Source organism: Gopherus evgoodei, chromosome 24 (genome assembly GCF_007399415.2).
Source record: "Gopherus evgoodei ecotype Sinaloan lineage chromosome 24, rGopEvg1_v1.p, whole genome shotgun sequence".
NCBI lineage: Eukaryota > Metazoa > Chordata > Testudines > Testudinidae > Gopherus > Gopherus evgoodei.
This window is the reverse complement of record NC_044345.1, coordinates 3,408,387-3,427,215: the sequence shown is the minus strand read 5'-3', so window position 1 is coordinate 3,427,215 and position 18,829 is coordinate 3,408,387. Positions and strand designations below refer to the sequence as shown.

Below are 18,829 nucleotides of genomic sequence, written 5' to 3'. Positions count from 1 at the left end.
CTGCCTCCCTCTCTGGCCCAGGCCAGGGCTGCAGCAGTTCTGCTTTTCGAGGCAGCAGCATGAAAGCAGCAGCCAACACCTCCCCAGTACCCCTAGGGTGACAGGAACAAAAGGACAAAAATAAACATCCATCAGTCTAAGGCCAAGCCAACCCCAGAGCAAACTCCAGCCAGCTGCTGCAGCCTGCCTTTGTCCAGCCCTTGCAAGATCACTGCAGCGGAACAAGGCACAGCCAGCCCCAGCCCTCTGTTTCCCATCTCCGGGTAACTGCACCTGTGTTCCCTTGAGGGCCCCCACTTCAAGGTTTCCAACTCCCAGTTGTTACTCTCCTGGGCGGAGACCCACATCTTGCTCCCTCCTGCCCCAGGGGTTTTAAGGCCACAGAGCCCCCTGGATCACAGTCGCGCTCTGCTTGGTCTCCAAGGTCCATGACCAGTGTGTCACCTGCAGATACAGGTCACCACCCCACTCCTGCTGGGCTAATGCCTTTATTCTTAAGGTAAAAGCATTACAGAGCAAACAGATGAAGACGACAGAATAACCTAGACACGCTCAAAAGCTTCCCAGAGCTCAGCCCCAGCCCCAACCTTGGGCTCTGGTAGGTTCAGTCCTTGAAAACCCACAACTGGGTTTTTCTCCCATGGTTACAACTTCGTCTGTCTTAGGTCTGGAACCAGAGCAGAGATTGGGCAGATCAGCTTTTTCTTTCATGGCCTCACATCACATGTTTGCAGCAGACAATGAGGCCTCCCCAGGGCATAGCTTCGAAAGGCTGGGAGGGCGGGGGGGTTGTAGAACTAGAGATGGGGGAATTTGCATGTACCTTTCCCTTGGGATTCTCCCAGGAAATCCATTTCCCACTTCTTGTCCCAAAAGGCCCTGCGTGTCTGGGGCATTTTCAGCAGAGTCTTGCAAACTCCAAGGTCTTACATCTGCCACAGCTACCTCCTCGAGAGGTGACATATGATCCTGACCCACAAGAACACACACACTTTCCACCAGGAGATCCTCCAAGGATGCTGCAGGACTTTGTTGTCTCTGCCACACACTTTTTTTGGCGCTTCTATTTTGAAACAAAGCAGACAGAAATGATTGTATTTTGCAAGGTTGCTCTGTGTGTGCACGCAGTGTGTGTGAGGGGGGAGAGTGTGAGAGTGTGTCTTTTGCTCGGGAATCTCAAAGCACTTCAGCTGAGTTTTACACAAACCCCTCCCCTGGAGGCAGGGAAATCTCATTAACAGGAAACACAGCTGAGGAGTGAGTCAGGGGGAATAGGGAGTCCTGGTTTCCACGCTCCTCCTGCTCTAACCATTAGATAACACTCCTCTCCCTTAACTGGGCATACAACCCAGGAGCCCTGACTCCTAGTCCTCCTCCCAGCAGACCACATTCCTGCCCAGAGGTGGGGACAGAACCCAGGAGTCCTGATTCCCAGCCTCCTGCTCTAATTCCAAGAAAAAACTCTACCCCACCAGCTCTCACCTCCTGCCAAGGAGCAGATTTGTGGTTCTTTGAAAGCGTGTGTGTCTCATCCATTTGGCATCACCCCACCAGGTGGACTTGACCCCAGATCAGTAGTTGCTTCTGCTGACTGGTACCATGGCCAAAAGCTCCACTCCCGCTCACAAGGCAAACACTGCTGAGCTGTTCCCAGGCCATTAGCCTGCTGGGTGAATTTAGCACTCCATGTGATTTATGGAGAGGGAAGTAATAAAGGGATGTTTGGGGCGATACAACACGCTCTGTTCTCACAGTGTTTCCAGTGCAAAAGATCCAGAGCATTCAGGGAAGCACCTGCATTTTTGGCGATGCTATTTCCCTGTTTCTCCTGAGCGTCCCTGCCACATGACCTAAGGGTTTGTCTACACAAGGGGAAGTTATTTCAGATTAAGGTGGGGTGTGAATTTGAAGCGCTATAGCTATTCCTATGTATCTCCCTGTATGGAAACAAGAGAGTCTTATCCCAAATGAGCTTAATCCACTTCCGAAGAACTCTTACTCTGGAATTGGAACGTCCACATGGGGAACTATTGTGCAGTAGCTATTCCAGTTAAGTTCCCCATGTGGAGAAGTCCTAATTTCTATACTAAGGCCCTGGCAATGTTCCCGAGTCTTAAAGTGGGTTTAACTAGAATTTATGCCCACTTTAAGGACTCTTTATGCACCCATGGTGGTGCAAAGGGGGCTTAGTGTCAATGAGAAACAGATCCGCTATGCTGAGAACTGTATGTTCCCTACAGGGCACTTTGATTTGGAAATGCCATCACCGTGCCTCATGGGAGTTGTAGTGTGGGGGCCTTGTGCTCTCATTCTCCTGTGTGGATCAGCCCTCTGGTTGGACAACATCTACCACAATGCACTCTGTAGTCTGGCTGGGGAGTCCAGCCCATACAGCAGAATGGAGACATGAGGCAGCCAAACTATAAACCCCATCAGGCAACGTGGTAGCATTTCCCAATCAACTTTTTTTCAGTTTTGCGGCTGACATATTTTTGTTTTCGGGTGTTCTGTTTTTTTGACAAAAAGTTGAAAATTTCCACAGAAAACCTACTTTCAACCTCCCCCAAATTCATTTATGTCAAAAAGCAGGTTGTATGGAAAATTTTCAGCCAGCCCGATGTGTAGCACACCTTCCCCCTGCACCCAAAAGCTCCCTCAAGGGTCCAGACAGAAGCCAAATCCCCTTTCATTTATCCTGGCTGCTCGCAGGTCTAAGCACCATTAGAGACTGTACCAGATCACCCCATCACCTTCCAGCCAGGCTGGGGCTAACAGCAGAAATGGTTCAGCTTATCGCCGTCCCACAATGCACAGAGATGCCTTTAGCCTCCCAGGATGCACTGCGGGATAGAGACACATTTCTGGAGCTCTTCACTCGGAAACCAGGTCCACTCAACTCGTTCCATTAGGAACGATTCACTTCTGTGGTGTAGACACAGCCTGAGATCCACCCTAACCACAGCTCTCACCTGGCCTAGGCAACCTGCTCAGAGGGGCCAGCTGGGACCACTCGGATCTGATCATAGATGGTGGTGATCGGTGGTCTCTCGCTTGGGAAGCCAGGGTCCTAAGAGAACAAGAAAAAAAGCCCTAATTCATTGTCCTGTCTTTGTTGGTTAGTTCGCCCGAACTGGAAATGGCTCTTCATTCACTGAAGACCCTTAGTAGCTGGGCGTGTGTCCCTGAGATCACTAGCTGCATAGATCAATGAAGAGGGAATTCCACAATGAGTCAGTCATTTATCCCCTTGCCAGACGCACAATAAATTAGATCATTTTTGTCTTCGAGGAACAATGATCTTGTGTCTAAGGGGAATTGTGGGCAACAGGAAATACCCTCACAGTCATACTGGGCTAGATCTTTGCTCAGAGTTTGCTCAGTCCTCACTCACTGCAACACCTATTGTCGTCGGTGGGAGTTTTCCCTGCGTAAAAATTCTAGGTTATGTAGAAATTCCAGTTTTGCCCACCGCTGAAATGCAGCCACCTCTGGGGTGGGGATGTAGCAGCTGTTTCGCATCACACAGCAACACAGTACAGGGATCGCTTGCTCAGCTCTGAAATGCAGCCACCTCTGGGGTGGGATGAGGCAGCTGTTTAACAACCACACAGCAGAACTGCTCAGTAGTTTAGGACAGGAAGTGAAGAAGAAACCCCTATCTCTGAAAGATCAGGGAGAGTTTGGGAGGCAGAAGGGAGTTACTCAAACACAAGGATACATAAATAACAGACTGGAGACAGGAGTGAGACTGACACCCTTCCTGCTGTGCGTCACGGGAGCACATTTATCAGAAGCTGCTATCTCTGTAGGGAAACAACAGCTGGCAACTTCGATATCATCTCGCAGCAGCTCAGGATACTGCTTCCAGACCAGTCACTCTCCAGTAAACAAGGCTGATTAATATCGTGCAGGGTCACAGCCCCATCAGTGCAATTTCCTGGAGTTACCAAGGTTCCAGCTTATTTGAAACAAAAATTGCAAGCGAAGTAAAAAGGCCTGAAGGCCAGCGCGGAGGTGCTCAGAGTCAGAGGTGCGGCCGATTGCCCAGGTGGGCTGGCCGGGTCCCCGAGACCAGGAGAACGTGTGCTGCTGCGGGGTGCTCTGGGACCAGTGTGATGCAAGTCTACAAGCTGTTTGCTGATCAAAGCCAGGGCTGGACTTACCTTCCAGTAGAGGTGCTGGGTCCCAAGGGAGAACTGAAGGCTGAGGGATAACTCCCCCCTAAGGGAACTCACCTGGTCGTTCCCCTCCGGAGGGTTCCTCCTCTTGATCTCAGCATAGTGGGGCTCTGAAGGACATTCCTCCTCTGGGACCGTGGGGACAGCAGCTTAGGGGAGAATGTGGGACAGATCATTATCCTACCCTGAGAGGCTGTGGGGGACCTGCTGGGTCTGGAGATGCGGTGACCACGTCCCAGCACTAATAATCCCCACTGAGGGCCAGAGAATAATTATCCTCTTTTACAGATGGGGAAACTGAGGCACAGAGGAGGGCAGTGACTTGCATGAGGTCACCCAGCAGGTCAGGGACTAGAATTGCAGGTCTCCTGAATCCCAGTCCAGTGCGCTATCCCCTAGGCCATGCAGCCTCCCAGATTCTGCTCTCACTTACCCTGGCCTGACTCTGAAGTCAGTCCAGTGACTCTGATGAATTGACCCTTTCAAGGCCATCAGTGCAATTACTGCAGATTTGCCCCAGCATAGCTGAGATCAGAGCTTGCTTCTTTGTGTCTGTCCCCCTCCCCCCGAGCTCCTTCCCAGTCTTGGGCGTGCCAGACCCAGGCCAGCTGCAGGGAAGCGTTTTCCCCTCTGTGCAATGAGGATACCAGTACTGGCCCATCTCACAGGGGCTGCTGTAGCAATGTATACAACAGAGGTTGTGTGGCAGCTGGGGACTGAACCAGGGATCAAACTCAGGACCTCCACAGCTAAAAGCCAGAGCGGCTACAGGTTCATCAGAGCGGCCAGACTGGGTCAGACCAATGGCCCAGATAGCCCAGCCTCCTGTCTCAGACAGTGGCCAGTGCCATACACTAACGGGAGAACTGCTGAGTGATCCAGCCCGTTGTCTAGTCCCCGCTTCTGGTATCAGCTTGAGCTAAAGTTCTCCAGGAGGAGCAGCAAGAGTCTGTAGATGCACAGAGAGGGCTCGGCCCCACACTCCCCGCTGTGGGCTACACATGCAAAACAGTCCCGTGGAACGCATGATACAAAGTGTTATTAGTTTAAATAAATCTTGAACGGAAACGTTAACACAATGCCAGCCGTGACTGCCAGCTGTAACCCTTTAGCAGCCCCATTGGCTATGGTACGACTCCTTTCACCAGGCAGCATTACACCGAGCAATAAGCATTTGTTTTTCTCTGACAGTATGTTGACTCCTCGTCCCCGCTCCCTCCATCATGGATTGTCCAGCAGTTTTGAACCTACGGCTTTCACCTCCAAAACACAATCATCTCCCACTTGAGCTAAAGGAGTCACTCCAGTAGCTGGTAATTGTAGAAGGTTTTTATCAACCATTCATTAGAGAAGAAGGCAACACACACTTTACATGTACGTGCCATGTGCCAGACAGGACCTTTGCTGTTTAACATTCAAGAGAAGAGAACAAACAGTGTAACCATAAAACACAGGGAAGTGTGGGAGGGGAAAGTAGCTGGCAGAATTACTCATGAATTAGTTAATAATCAATAATTATTTATTTGTGACCCATCAGCTGACTGGGGCCATTAGTGTTTCTGTAAGAAGGACGTTACCTACCTCGGCCGACTGGCTTTTTCCTCGTCTTCCATAACCACATCCCGACACAGGCTGCTGTGACGACGATCAGTCCAATGCAAAGAGGCCCCATCCACATGGGTGTGTCTGTGTTGACAGATCAGAAAAACATGACGCCCTGCCCAGCTCGACGCCGACCAGGAAAATGCAGGACAAGGCAGTGTTCCAGAACACGGCTCCGGAGCCGGGCTGGCTGTGCGTGGAAAGAAGGATCAATGGCTCTTTGTCTAGCACTTGATCCCATGCCTGTGGTACCCTTTCTATTAGCTCCAGTGGACTTTGGATCCAGATTCCAGACTATATGGCCAGGTGCTTTGTAAATAAGACACCAAGGTCCTTGCCCTAAAGTGCTGGAAATCTGAATACACTCTAGAGTCGTACGTTTTAAGGCCAAAACGGACCAATAGGATCATATAGGCTGACTTCCCAGCCCGTGACCTAAACCTCAGACTTCTCAGCCTACATCTACACCGCAATTCAAAACCTGCGGCAGGCCCATGCCAGCTGACTCAGCTCACAGGGCTCGGGCCATGGGACTGTTTAACTGCAGCACAGATGTCCAGGCTTGGGATCTTGGACCCTGCGACGTGGGAGAGTCCCACAGCCTGAGACAGAATGTCTCCATGGCAATCAAACAGCCCCCTAGCCCGAGCCCTGGGCGTCCGAGTCAGCTGGCCCGAGCCAGCTATGGTTTCTAGCTGCAGTGTAGACACCCACTAAGAGCCTTGGCGGAAGTTTCTGCAAGAGGAGGATTGACTGCGTGCATTGTGTGACCTCCTCTGCTGGAGGAAACAGGGTTCGTGTGCAGTCTTTAAACAAAGAAATGACACTGGAAAATACCCAGGCTCTGCCTCATTGATTCCTCACCAAGCTCAGCTGTCCTGCCAGACCCCGAATTCGGCTGTGGCTCGGCAGAGGGGCAACGCTATAGTAAGTAATAAAAGGCGTTGGGACAGGCTGTAAATCCCTCACCTCTGCTTTGGCACATGCTCTGCAGGTCAAGTGAGATGCTCTTCTGGTCCCCGGGGTTGCTGGCCGTGCAGGTGAAGGTCGAGTCTGGGGGGTTGGGCTGCAGAGACAGGTGAAGGGTCCTGCCATCAGGAGTGAGCTGGTACTGCTCCAAATTGCCCAGGTCTCGAGGTGGGTTCCCTCTACTCCAGGAGACGTTAACCTTTTCCCTGACAGACACCTCACACTGCAGAGTGACATTGCACCCAGCTGCTGTGCTGGAGAGCGAGTGACTCTTTATCTCTGGCGCTGGCGCTGGCTCTGTGTTTAAATCACAAAGAAAACTCTTATCCCAGAATCCCAGCAATGCTGGGCTGGAAGGGCCCTTGGGAAGTCATCTAGTCCCACTCCCGGCGCTGAGGCAGGGCCAAGTTAGCCTAGACCAGGACAGATTGAGCCCATTATTCGTCTCCGACCTCCAGTGGACACGGAGAACAACAGATCCCGGCCTCTTTATCGCAGCCCTTCAGATTCCCCCACACCCTCATCTTCCTTTCCCAAGGCTAGACATGCCCAGTGTTCTTAACCGTCCCTCACAGGTCCAGCTTCCTGAACCTTTTGTCATTTTTGTTGCTCTCCTCTGAACTCTCAATTGGTCTTCGTCTTTCCTAAAGCGCGAAGCCCAGATGTGGACACGGGATCCAGCTGAGGCCTCACCAGCGCTCGACAGAGCGGGACTGTGACCTCCCGGATCTGACCTACGAGGCTCCTGTTCCTACAACCCCGAGGGATATCAGCCTTTTTCCCAACTGCATCACACCGCTGACCCATATTCAGTTTGTGATCCACCCTAACCCCAGCTCTGCAGTTCTGCCGCCCGGGCAGTCAGTCCCCGTTCTGCAGCTGCTTTTCCTGCCTACGTGAAGGCAGGCCCCGCCGGTGACAGGACTGGCCGAGTGCCAGCTGGCAAGTCACCCGCTGTGTCTAGCAACAGCAGGATGAATTTGCAGGGCTCGATTCACACCAGCTGGGCAGAGCTGTGCTTATCAGAGCTGGATACTCCCCAAGCAGGGGGGCAGGCAGAGCTTCCATCATCCTCTGCCCCCAGGGACTCCCCCCCAGTGGCAGCAGCCCCACTGAGACCCCTCCATGAGAGGCTGCATCCAGGCTTCCTCTGCCAGTCTGACTAGGGTTTTCTCTGGCATGTTGCCCTGTTCTTGATGCTACTGGCCTCCCCCTCCCACCCCCCGGAGTGGGTAACAGCCTGCTGCACCGTCCATTGCTGCAAACTTCCCCCCGGGAGAATTTCTCTCTCTGGGGCCCTGGCACCCGCTCTGTGCCAGCCTGGTTAACGTACCCTCCTCTGGGGAATGGAATCAACAACAGCGCTAGCTCCCCGTTGCTCCATGGGCAGGCGCCCAGCGAGCTCCCAGTGGCCTGGGGAAAGCAGAGTCTGACCAGCCCCTTAGCGATGGAGTCCCCAGGGGAACACTTGGCCAAGGGGTCAGTGGAGAAGGGAGGGCAGCTGACTCGTCCCATAAGCCACATGGGTGCGTCCCAAAGGAACTGGCCTAATTGTCCTTGTGAGGTGTTGGCAGCCCAGCCCAGGGCCTCGTGAGCGCTGGGTGTTTGGCCAGGACAGAGGGGAAGGGTGATTGCGGATAACGCAGCCAATTGGGGTCAGATTCATAACCCAGATCTACCCCCAGCCGCTCTCCCAGCTGCCAAGGCCAGGCAGGGCTCTGCTCACAGAATACTGCCTTGCACCAAGGGCAGATGACCTGGGGGCGTAAGCTCAGGATGGGTGGATGAACAGGGAGGATCAAAGAGTAACGATAGCTACAGAGACAGAGCGATGGATAGTCAAGCCCCTGCACATGGTCCCTTCTGACCTTGGAGTCTATCATGATCATCTAGTGCAACCTCCTGCCCATCACAGGCCACAGAACCTCCCACAACAGAGCCCTCACCTCTGGCTGAGTTAATGATGGATAAATAGACAGATGATCCCTAGGTAAACAGATGTTTCTTTTCCCCTTTTCCTCACTGCACTAAGGTTTTATTGCCCATCAAGATCCACAATTTGTCTCATTTCACAGATGGCAGGTGTTGTTCTGTTTTTCTAAATGTGGGTTTTATGGAACCTGATAAGATCATTTGCATTAGAAACACACAGGAAGATTATGGAGAAGTTTAACAGAGATGGACTGAAACCTGATCCTGGAGTCTGAACCCCTTTGAGTTTTGGAGACTCGGTGTGAATCACGGATTCATCCTCGTCTCTCTCATTTTGTTTCTAGGCTGGACCCTATAAGGAAAAAGGGCCAATTTCCCAATGCTGATTCAGACACAATCAAAATCCACCAGGAACAGCCAGTCCCGTGAGATTGTGGCCCAAGATGGCAGAAATCTCTCTGAACGTCTTGTCTCACTAGAATTCATCCATGCTGGACTGAAATGTGAGAACGGCCCAGCTGAATGGCCCATCCTGATGTGACCTTGCATCTGTGGCACCTCTTGTGGTGCAGAGGAGACAGGACTGGGTTGTGAGGGGCATGAAGGGGATATTTTAGTGAGGCTGCTGCACATGGACAGATCCTGTGGTTCTCCTTAGACCAGGACTGCCCAGAGGATTCAGGGGGTCTGGAGCAAAGCAATTTTGGGGGTCCCCTCTATAAAAAAAGTTGTAATACTATAGAATACTATATTCTCGTGGGGGCCTCTGCAGGTCCTGGGGCCTGGGGCAAATTGCCCCACTTGCCCCCCCTCTCTGGGCAGCCCTGCCTTAGACCCTAGTTTGAAGACATAAGTGGTGCAGAGACCTTGCACTGGTCCCTCTGCTTGGGGTGAATTTCACCTACGTGCCCAAAGTCCAGGGGCGGCTCCAGGACCCAGCACGCCAAGCGCGTGCCAGGGGGGGCAAGCCACGGGGGGCGCTCTGCCGGTCGCCTGTGAGGAGGTCTGCCGAAGCCGCGGGACCAGCGGACCCTCTGCAGGCAAGCCGCCGAAGGCAGCCTGCCTGTCATGCTGGGGGCTGCAAAATGCCTAGAGCCGTCCCTGCCAAAGTCAGAGCATCAGCTGTATTTCTGGAAACTGGATTACAGATAAGAAATTGATTTGTCATCACTTACCATAGACTGCGAGGAGAAAGGCCTGTTCCTCCACAGTTGCTGGTACTATCTTAATCCGGGCCTCATAAACTCCGCGATCGCCCAGCTCCAGAACCTTGATCCTCAGCGAGGTCTCGTTGTACTTTTCTAGCCTCTGCTTGAATCTGTCGCTGGGATCGGATCGTTCAAACTTCCCCCCATTGAACTCAGCCACCTGAATCTTCACACCCGACCCAGCACGAAAGCTCCATTCAATTTTGTTCACATTTTTCCCGGGCAATAGATCCACAGCCAGCAAGCTCGATCCTCCCAGAATCCCATTCACCTGGCGGTGGGGAGTCAGTGCTTGGCTAATTATGATGCCTAAAAAAAATGCAAAAACAACCAGAAACAACCAGTCCTCCCCAAAAAAAGACTGTGATATTTTATCAGAATGATGCTGAATATGAACAGCTCAAGCTGTCACTTTCTTTTATAATGCTTTGGAACAAAACATAGGGCTGACAGGCACGTGGAGGACAAGAACGAAGGAGTTAACAGGATATTCTATCCCTTCACCAGGTAGTTCTTACAGATAAGGCACAGACAGGTTGTGGGTGGTAGAACATTTCATTCACATCCACTCACATAATTTCACATTCATCCTTATATATAACTTAGGCCCTCCCCAGGTTTTTAAATTGTATTTGAGAACCAGGAATAGTTTGTTCTCTGCACAGAACCTATATTTCTTATATGCCAACACAGGTTTTATCTATTGCAGCCAACCCATGAACGGTAGGTAACCAATAAAATATCCACGTTTGTCACTTCGAGTCTGTAGTGTCATTTTGGTCTCTCTTATAATTTGATATCTAAGGTAATTCTGCTGGTGTTAAACACCTCATCTCACCTCAGTGTAAAAGGCCAGGGGCGTATTATCTTGCTACACACAATTGTTCTTTGTGTTGTCCTTCCATCGTTTCCCTAATTAACTACGGCAATTCCAATGGGAAGGAGGCTCCTTCTTCGCTGACTTCCTTCCCTAAACTAGGGCTGTGTTGCTGTGCGCTGTTGAACAGCTGCCCTGCTCCACCTCAGAAGCAGTCGCATTACAGCAGTGGGTTGTTCATTATTATTATTTCTATTTCAGCAGCACCCAGCAGCCCCAGCTGAGATCAGAGCACTATTGTGCTAGGCCCTGTAGGTAGTGACAGACATTCCCTGCCCCAAAGAATGTGGAGACGGGGGGTTGGGGAGCAGGTGGTAAGGGGGCAGATTTTCAGAAGAGCTCTGTATGTTGGGAGCAGAGCTCTTGTGAAAAATCCAGTCCTGCATGTCCTGAGTCTAGTGCCTTACCCACATGTCTCTCCTTCCTCCCAGGAAGAACCAACTACTACCTATAGGCCCAAATCACCTCATCCTTACGCAGGCAAAGCTGCCATTAACTTGACTCTTAAGGGGACTTTTGCCTGAGTAAGAACTGCAGGATTTGGCCTGTATTTTATAAAGAGCACTGAGATGAAACCGGCCGCATGAAAAGTCAGGTCTTCAGTCTCATCTGAGCCCCGTTCTTTGTCTGCCATGCGGCCCTTTGAGGGAGAAGCGACAGATGCGATTGCATATTGAAAGGAAGATCAAGTGACCACATCACAGAGTTTATTCTGCATTAACTCTTCCAGTGCCCAAAATTATAAGCTGCTTGTTTCCTGTATTGCAGAGACATTTCCGCGCTCAGAGTCAGGAGACGGGGGGTTTGTGGGGGCTGGGTTGTGCTTTTCTCCCCCTTACTGGCCACTGGTAATTTCTTCTCAGCCTCAGCTCAGTTATTTGAATCTCCCTCCCCTCGTAGAAACTGATCCTGATCTACTACCGAGGCTGATTTGGTTTGCAAAGCACAAGCTGAAATGGCTAGCCAAATGCACGACCAAACAAACCGCACAGTATGTAATAGAAGCACATGCGACACGCATGTCCTCACGTGAGATGCATAGATCTACTGCTTGGGAGACCGAAATAGTTGTTTGACTGTGTGGAAAAGGGCCAGGGCGTGATTCTCACAGAGGGCAGGGCGTTCACTGCAGAATATCTACCTACCTGTACAGATATAGCTCTAGATAGCTGGATGTGTTCTTACTTCCCATAGCCACGCAGGCAGAGCCACTTGGCCTTTCACCCCAGTTAGCAGCACGTGCTGAGCCTCAGGCTGTCCTGCTGCTTTAATCTCAGATAAAAGCAGAGTTGCCATGTGTGTGTTCACTGCTATTTTAACTGGCGCTCACTCAGCTGAGTTCACTACACACCTTCGGGGCTGGATTTAGGGGCAGACGACCCAAGTGACCCCCTAGAGTGCTGGGCTTGGGGGGCTGTTTTTGTTGTTAGTGACAAAAGGGGAAAATAGAACGTTTGAAGCAAAATGTTCTGGGTGTTCTGTAGGTGGATTCATTTGTCATGTTTGGACATTTCAGTTAGTCTTAAAATGAAGAAGTTTCTCTAAGCTTAGAGGAAATGAATTTCTTTTTATTGGCTTATATACTGCATGAATAAATGTAGATTTATATAGTTTGCAAATTTATCACCCTATACGACAGGGATGAATCGTGTGTGCAAATCATGGAAAGTCATGGAAGGGGCTACAAATGCCGGACAAACAAGGCATTCAAAAGTTTAACACATGGAGGGGGGGTGCCAAAGACGCTCCTAGCCTGGGGCGCCGTTCGGTCTAGGGCCGGCCCTGTGCAGTGAAGACACACGCTGACCCTACTCTAGATGTGGAAAGGGGCCTTCAAATTGGCACAAATCTAACTGACACTAATTTGAATGTCTCTTGACGCTGCTGGAGCAGAGTAATGGGCCTAGGGTGCATCTACACTGAAGCTGTAGGTGTCCAGTACATGTGCGAGCTCAGATCAAACTAGTACTGGGGCTGTGACCTCACTGGTTGGTAGCTCGGGTTTCAGACGGGATCCCACATGGGCTGCGCCCGTGCAGCTCTGGCTTCCCGGCTGTTTTCAGCACACCAGCTCGATCACAGCTAGCGGAGATGCATCTAGCTGAGCCCCCAGCACCAATGCAGAGCATGTCTACACAGCTACAAAACCTGGCAGCAGCAAGGCTCAGAGCCTGGAACAACTGACTTGGGCTCAGAGCTGTGTAAACACTCGGACTGGAGCCAGGGCTCTGAGACCCTCCTGCCTTGTGGGCTGCAGCCTGATCCCAAATGTCTCTGCTGCTTTTCTAGCCCAAGAGCCTGAGTCAGCGGACCCAGGCTCTGAGACTCGGTCCCACAGGTCCTTTTTTGCTGCGTAGACGTACCTGGAATGCAAAGGAGAATCAAGCTCTAGAGTTTTAAGCAGGGCTTCATTTGTGCCAGGGCTTGCCAAGGCTGACACCCGGCACCGCTGGGTCTGGCAGTTCAGAGCCCTGGCACCACTGGGTCTGGCAGTTCAGAGCCCCGGCACCACTGGGCCTGGCAGTTCAGAGCCCCGGCATTCTCGGGCCTGGCAGTTCAGTGCCCCGGCACCGCTGCACTTGCTGCATCAGTTATGAAAGTACAAAAGTTGCTTGAGCCGCCGCACCCCTTCCATTACAAATTGAGCCCTGGATTTAAGGGTTTGAAGAGTTAGTGGTGATATGAGGAGCAGAGTCCCGTCCACACCGTGGGCATGGCTGCGTTACACTTATGCCGCGTTACTATCTGCCTTTTATTTAGAAATGGGACCAATCCAGAACCATTGACCCGAACTCCCTCCAATTCTCAGAAGTTCTGATCCACCACCAGATTTCACAGCTGGGGCCTCCCTCAGTACAAACTGGATCAGAACCAGACCAGAGCCTCTTCCCATTGTGAGCAAGTGAATACTCAGCTCTTGGCTTGGGCCAGATGTAGCTCTGATCCTTAACAAGTCATTAATTAATGGTTAATTAGTAGGGGGTTTCCGGGGAGTCATTACGTTCATTAAGCGAGAATATTTCTACAGCTGATGAACAGGCCCTGGAGAGAACACAAGCGCCGACCCAAACAGCTGCTGTTACCCAAAGATTTGGACAGCTGCCATCCCGCAAGACAGGATGGAATTTCAAGGGCCCACCAATCAGTCTGTATTTTTGCAGCCAAAATTATAGACAGGCCCAACCGAACCCCAGATCCAAGGATCCTGAAGTTTGGAGCATTCACATTTCAGGTCCCACTATGTCTAACTGGGTCCCTCTCGATACAAAATGAGAGGCCCCGGCACACTGCTAACAGGGGTAACGAATGATCTTACAGAAGCTCTAAAACCTGGCTGGAGGCTGTGGTGATGGGCAGCATATTACTGAGGAAGATGCGTGCGTGCCAGCCAAGCCTTTGGCTGGATGCATGATCCTTTTCCTATAGACATGCCTCCCTCACCCTCGGGTGACACACTGAACTTTAGAGTCTGCAAGAAACAGGGCTAGAGAGGGAGGCCACGTCTACACGGGATACTGGTTGGTGGACAATACTGTCAAAGTGCTCCTAGTGTGGACACGGCTGATAGCAGCAGAGCTGCGCTTCTCCCGGTATCGCTTATTCTTCCATTCCTGAACCAAACTAGCTATGCTGGTAAAACTGTGTCTGCACCAGCGGCTTTTGTAGCTCGGGAATCACCCTCCTCCCACCCCGGCATAGATGCATCACTGCATAGGCAGGCAAAGCCACTACTTGCATTGGTAGCATTTAACCCTGCTTGGAACTGGGGTAAACGGCATTGATGTAAATGGCACAGAGCAGTTTGCCCAGCCTATGGGCAGGGTTTGCCCGTTTGATGTCACCCTAGTGATCCAGGCAGGCAGTCAGCTGGCTGGAGTCAGTGCAAATCCCCCAGTGTGAACCAAAATTTACTTTCTTTTAATGACAGGGCAGTTCTCCAGCAGTCCTGTCACCTGCTAGACAAAGCTCACTCGTGCTGGTCACAAGTAGCAATATGATAACATAACGATTGAAATAATTATGTAAATTAGACTGACGGGGTGTCCGACGCCAGATCTCAGCCAGGGGAGTCCAGCAAATGACGTTCTATATCTGTCTTTCTCCTTTCGCACTACACAGTGTCAAATACATGTTCTCTGTGTATATCTGTATCTTCCTCCTGTATTTTCCACTGCACACGTCTGGTGAAGTGGGTTTTAGCCCATGAAAGCTTATGTCCAAAAAAAATTGTTAGTCTCTAAGGTGCCACACGTACTCTTGTGCTTTTTACTGATACAGACTAACACGGCTACCGCTCTGAACGTTTCAGAGGGGTAGCTGTGTTAGGCTGTATCAGTAAAAACAACGAGGAGTCCTTGTGGCACCTTAGAGACTAACAAATTTATTTGAGCACAAGTTTTCATGGGCTAAAACCCACTTCACCAGATATGTGCAGTGAGCAGTTTTGTTTTAAAAAAACCTCCCAGCTCTGTTATTAGGGTGTCCTCATTTAAGATCCGCTTGTCTAATTTGCTTCCAATGTAGAAGAAAAATTTGACCTTAACCCTAGAGCTAACTCACCCGGTGTGAGACCGAGAGACTTTTTCTGCATTTCAGGGGGTGTGAAATGATACGGTCACAGTTTTCTGAATGTAGTTTTTGACCATTTTTTATTCTTGCTATAATTTCCTCACGGGAATTGGGTGGATGGAAGAGATAGAAAAGACAAAGAAAGAGTCTATAATGGAAACTCAGTTGTAAGCTTAACTGCGGAGTCCTATCACTCCATAATCTGGCATAGCAGATAAACTTTTCCATCTTTAGCCTCTTCTTCCCATGTAGCAGGAACCCCCATCCCATTTAGCGACATGCCAAGGGCAGAAAGACCAGACCCTGTAAGCTTAGAACCTGCGACATTTGCCAATCTCAGGGGTAAAATATCTTCTATCAAATGAAGGAAACACCAGTTAAAATTTCTTTCCTTCTCAAACGTTTCCATGACCAAATTACAAGAACAGCAAGTAACACTCACCCAAAAATATATTCAGAAAAGGTGAGAGTCTCATTTTAAAGCCCTTATGAGTTATTCTCTAGGTTTCCCTTCCAATTGGTTCCACACACATCTGCATGTCCTAGGGCTCGGTTTAATTGTCCTAGGAGCAGTTTTAAGACAAAAGACATCGAAATCTAGATGTAGGAATAGCATGAGAGGTGCTTAGACAGAGGCAGACAGGCATTCTCTAGCAGTCTATAGATTTCTAACTCCCAAATCCATTAAACTTTTTGTTTCTCTAGCACTTTCCAAATGTCCCCATTTTCTGACATTCTACGGAAAGGTAATTTTTTTAAAGGGCAGCAGTGGAGCAGAATAAAGAATAAAACAAAACACTGATATGAAACCTCTGGCTTGTTTTTGGGTCTTTATAGCTTGTATTGTAACTCTCTCTAGATTCACTGTACACACAACAGCATCCAAACCATAAAGTACTCAGAGCTTTTGAGCAAACAAATAAGTGAACTGAGTAAACCCACAGGAAAATCCAAATGGGTCACAGGCATAAAAAGCAGCACAGATCAACCCTCATTCATCCTCGCAGATAGTCAAAACATGAACAGTGCACAAAAATCAAGGTTTTCCAAGGTCTTTGGTTACTTTTGTTTGACAATTGTCAGAAGATTTTTTGATTGATAAGATTCCAACTTCCCTCTCCAATGTTTCATGCCACTAGCGCTGCCTGTTTTCTAAATCCCTAGAACTAAAATTCATTTGGGGATAAAAGAGTTACAAATACTGAGCATTTTGAACAGGTTTAGTGACTCACCAGATATTATTTATCAACTAATTATTCTGATAATATTCAGGAGCAGCCAATGACCATTCACTGTTCCCCTGTTGATTCTAAACTATTGCACATACATAGACAGTAGCTGCTCTGAGTGCATGAACACAGGATAATTTGCTAAAGAATCTAGTTACTCCCTACAACGAACCATATGGTTAATGAGACACCTTGAATCTCCAGTTCTTTACCACTGAAGAAAAACTCCTGCTTCTCTGCCCACGTGGGGGTCTTTCCCCTGTGCTGGTAGATTTTAAGCCAGTGATTAGTCACTTACCTGCCAAGAAACTGAGCAGCGTTGGGAGCAGTAAGGGGACACAGGGGTATCTCACCTCCATGTCTTCATCTTTGCCTGTAGCTGAAACTATGCAATCTGAGCTGCGAATAGAGGGGGAAGTGAAGCACATAGGACACACCCCGCCATTCATCTTCTCACCCATTAGACAAACACTGGGGGTGGTCTGGGAATATGCATAAATACATGAAATGGCTAGTGAGTAGTTAACCAAGTGTGCGGCTCAGACTGTCAGCCACCAAGCAGTTCAGAACTGGACCTCATCCCTAATGAGCCACATTATTGTACCCTGTCTTTGTAAAGTGATCACCAGTCTCACGCAGACGTGACAGAAATGAGCACTGGGTTATTTCAGCATCAACACCTGGACATTTCCACTCAATGCAAACGTCGCCTTAGTTGAGTCTATTTTCATCGCGTCTCTCAAGCCAGGTGAATCAAAGAGGCAGCCTGACTCCTCACTCTGGTAAAACAAAATGGCCTGAAGCTAGGTAGCTTTGTCTGCCTTTGCCTTCCACAGAGACGCTGGCAGCCCCATTGATTGGCAGTAGATTTCGGCTGCTACCAAAAATATTGTACAGCCCCGGCTTCTATCAGCCCAGCGTTAAAGAGCCTCCCACACGGAGATTAATTATCCCCATCAGACAGGGAGCCCGTTGTCTCCTTTCTACATGCAACTCCACTGGCGCTGGTGAGGTTTGAACTTGAGATCTTCAAGGGCAGACCTCTATTTCTTGAGCTAAAGGCCTGGGGATACTGATACTGACCTTGGGAAGGTGCTTTGAGATCTACTGATGAGAGGTGCTAGATAAGAGCTATGTATTAATAGGTCATCTCACACACACACACCTCCTGACATGGGTTAGCTAATTCACAGTAAAATTCGAGTGGAGACCAGTTTCTGTCGCCTTTACCGCACTGTAGCTAGGTGAGATCAACACTGCTGCCCACGTGTGATCTCACTTCACTCCGAAGCGTTGTCTCCATTAGCGTTTTACAGCACAGTAGCTAAATCCATGGTGTGTGCGTGTGCGGGGAAACGACAAATCACACCTTTTTTGGGCAGTGAAGACATGGTCTAAGTCTGTAAGCCGGAAGCTGTGCTCCATGGGCCACCCATAGCTGGGGGAAATAGGACATATTTTGCCAGTGTCTCACCTACCACCCACCTAGCTCAGGTGGGAGTTGAGAGGAAATCACCTGCCCAAGGTGACAAAACTCATTTCTCCCACGTTCTGGGCCAATGACTTGGCCACAGGACCAGCCTCTTGCGTCTAGAAGGGACTGAAATGGGGAAAGCGCCCCCTAGTGTTTCCAAAGCAGCTTTCTCATCAGCTATAGTTGACAAAGTGAAAAATCTAGAAGGGGGGGAAACCAAGGGGTTTGAGGAAGGCTGCAGTGAATTTGCAGGTCTCATGCAAACACAAACACACAATAATAACTGGTTAAATGCACACAGGACACAGGCAACAGCATTTGGAAGGGCAGCTGATTAAAAAAAAAAATCATTGTTTTCCCCTGTGCAAAACTTCAGTTTTCAAGTAGAAATTTGAAACTAAACAGTTTTGGCCAAACCCAGAAATACTGTAATTTGGAAATGCTGCCGCTTTGCCTGATGGGAGTTGTAGTTTAGATGCCTTAAATTCCAGGCTCTAAGTCAGACTACAAATCCCTTTATGCACCACAAATCCCATCTTCATCATGGGAATCCCTGCCCATGGTGCATTGTGGGAGATGTAGGCAGATCAGGAAGCCTCACTTGTAGAGAACTGAAACAGGAGGCAAATTGAACTACAATTCCCATGAAGCACCATGGTAACATTGCCAAATCCAAATAATTCAGTTTTGGGGCATTCAGTTTTTTGATGACAAATCCAAGTCTTCTGCAGAAAGCAGCCACTTTTCCTGAAAAATTTCAATTTAGTCAAAATCCCAGTTTTCCAGCAAAA

General features: G+C 49.7%; 1 protein-coding gene across 1 annotated transcript; it reads right to left on the bottom strand.

Annotated features, from left to right (window-relative positions):
* Positions 1-469: 469 nt before the first annotated feature.
* LOC115639292 (signaling lymphocytic activation molecule-like) lies at positions 470-16,975 on the bottom strand. The gene is made up of 7 exons (XM_030541829.1): positions 16,863-16,975; positions 9,857-10,198; positions 6,750-7,046; positions 5,760-5,864; positions 4,236-4,327; positions 2,970-3,067; positions 470-1,063 (listed from the first exon to the last, which is right to left on the bottom strand). Exons 1-6 carry the CDS (start codon positions 16,921-16,923, stop codon positions 2,975-2,977), a joined length of 990 nt encoding a protein of 329 aa, XP_030397689.1. The 5' UTR covers positions 16,924-16,975; the 3' UTR covers positions 470-1,063; positions 2,970-2,974.
* Positions 16,976-18,829: the final 1,854 nt, after the last annotated feature.

What these genes read in the sequence shown, in the direction of transcription:
- LOC115639292 (XM_030541829.1), bottom strand. Translation starts at nt 16,923, where the DNA reads ATGGAGGTGAGATACCCCTGTGTCCCCTTACTGCTCCCAACGCTGCTC. An exon ending in GCTGCTCAGTTTCTTGGCAG is followed by an intron (nt 10,199 to 16,862) that starts GTAAGTGACTAA and finishes CATTTTTTTTAG; the next exon opens with GCATCATAATTAGCCAAGCA. An exon ending in GAAAAAGCCAGTCGGCCGAG is followed by an intron (nt 4,328 to 5,759) that starts GTAGGTAACGTC and finishes TTCTCCCCTAAG; the next exon opens with CTGCTGTCCCCACGGTCCCA.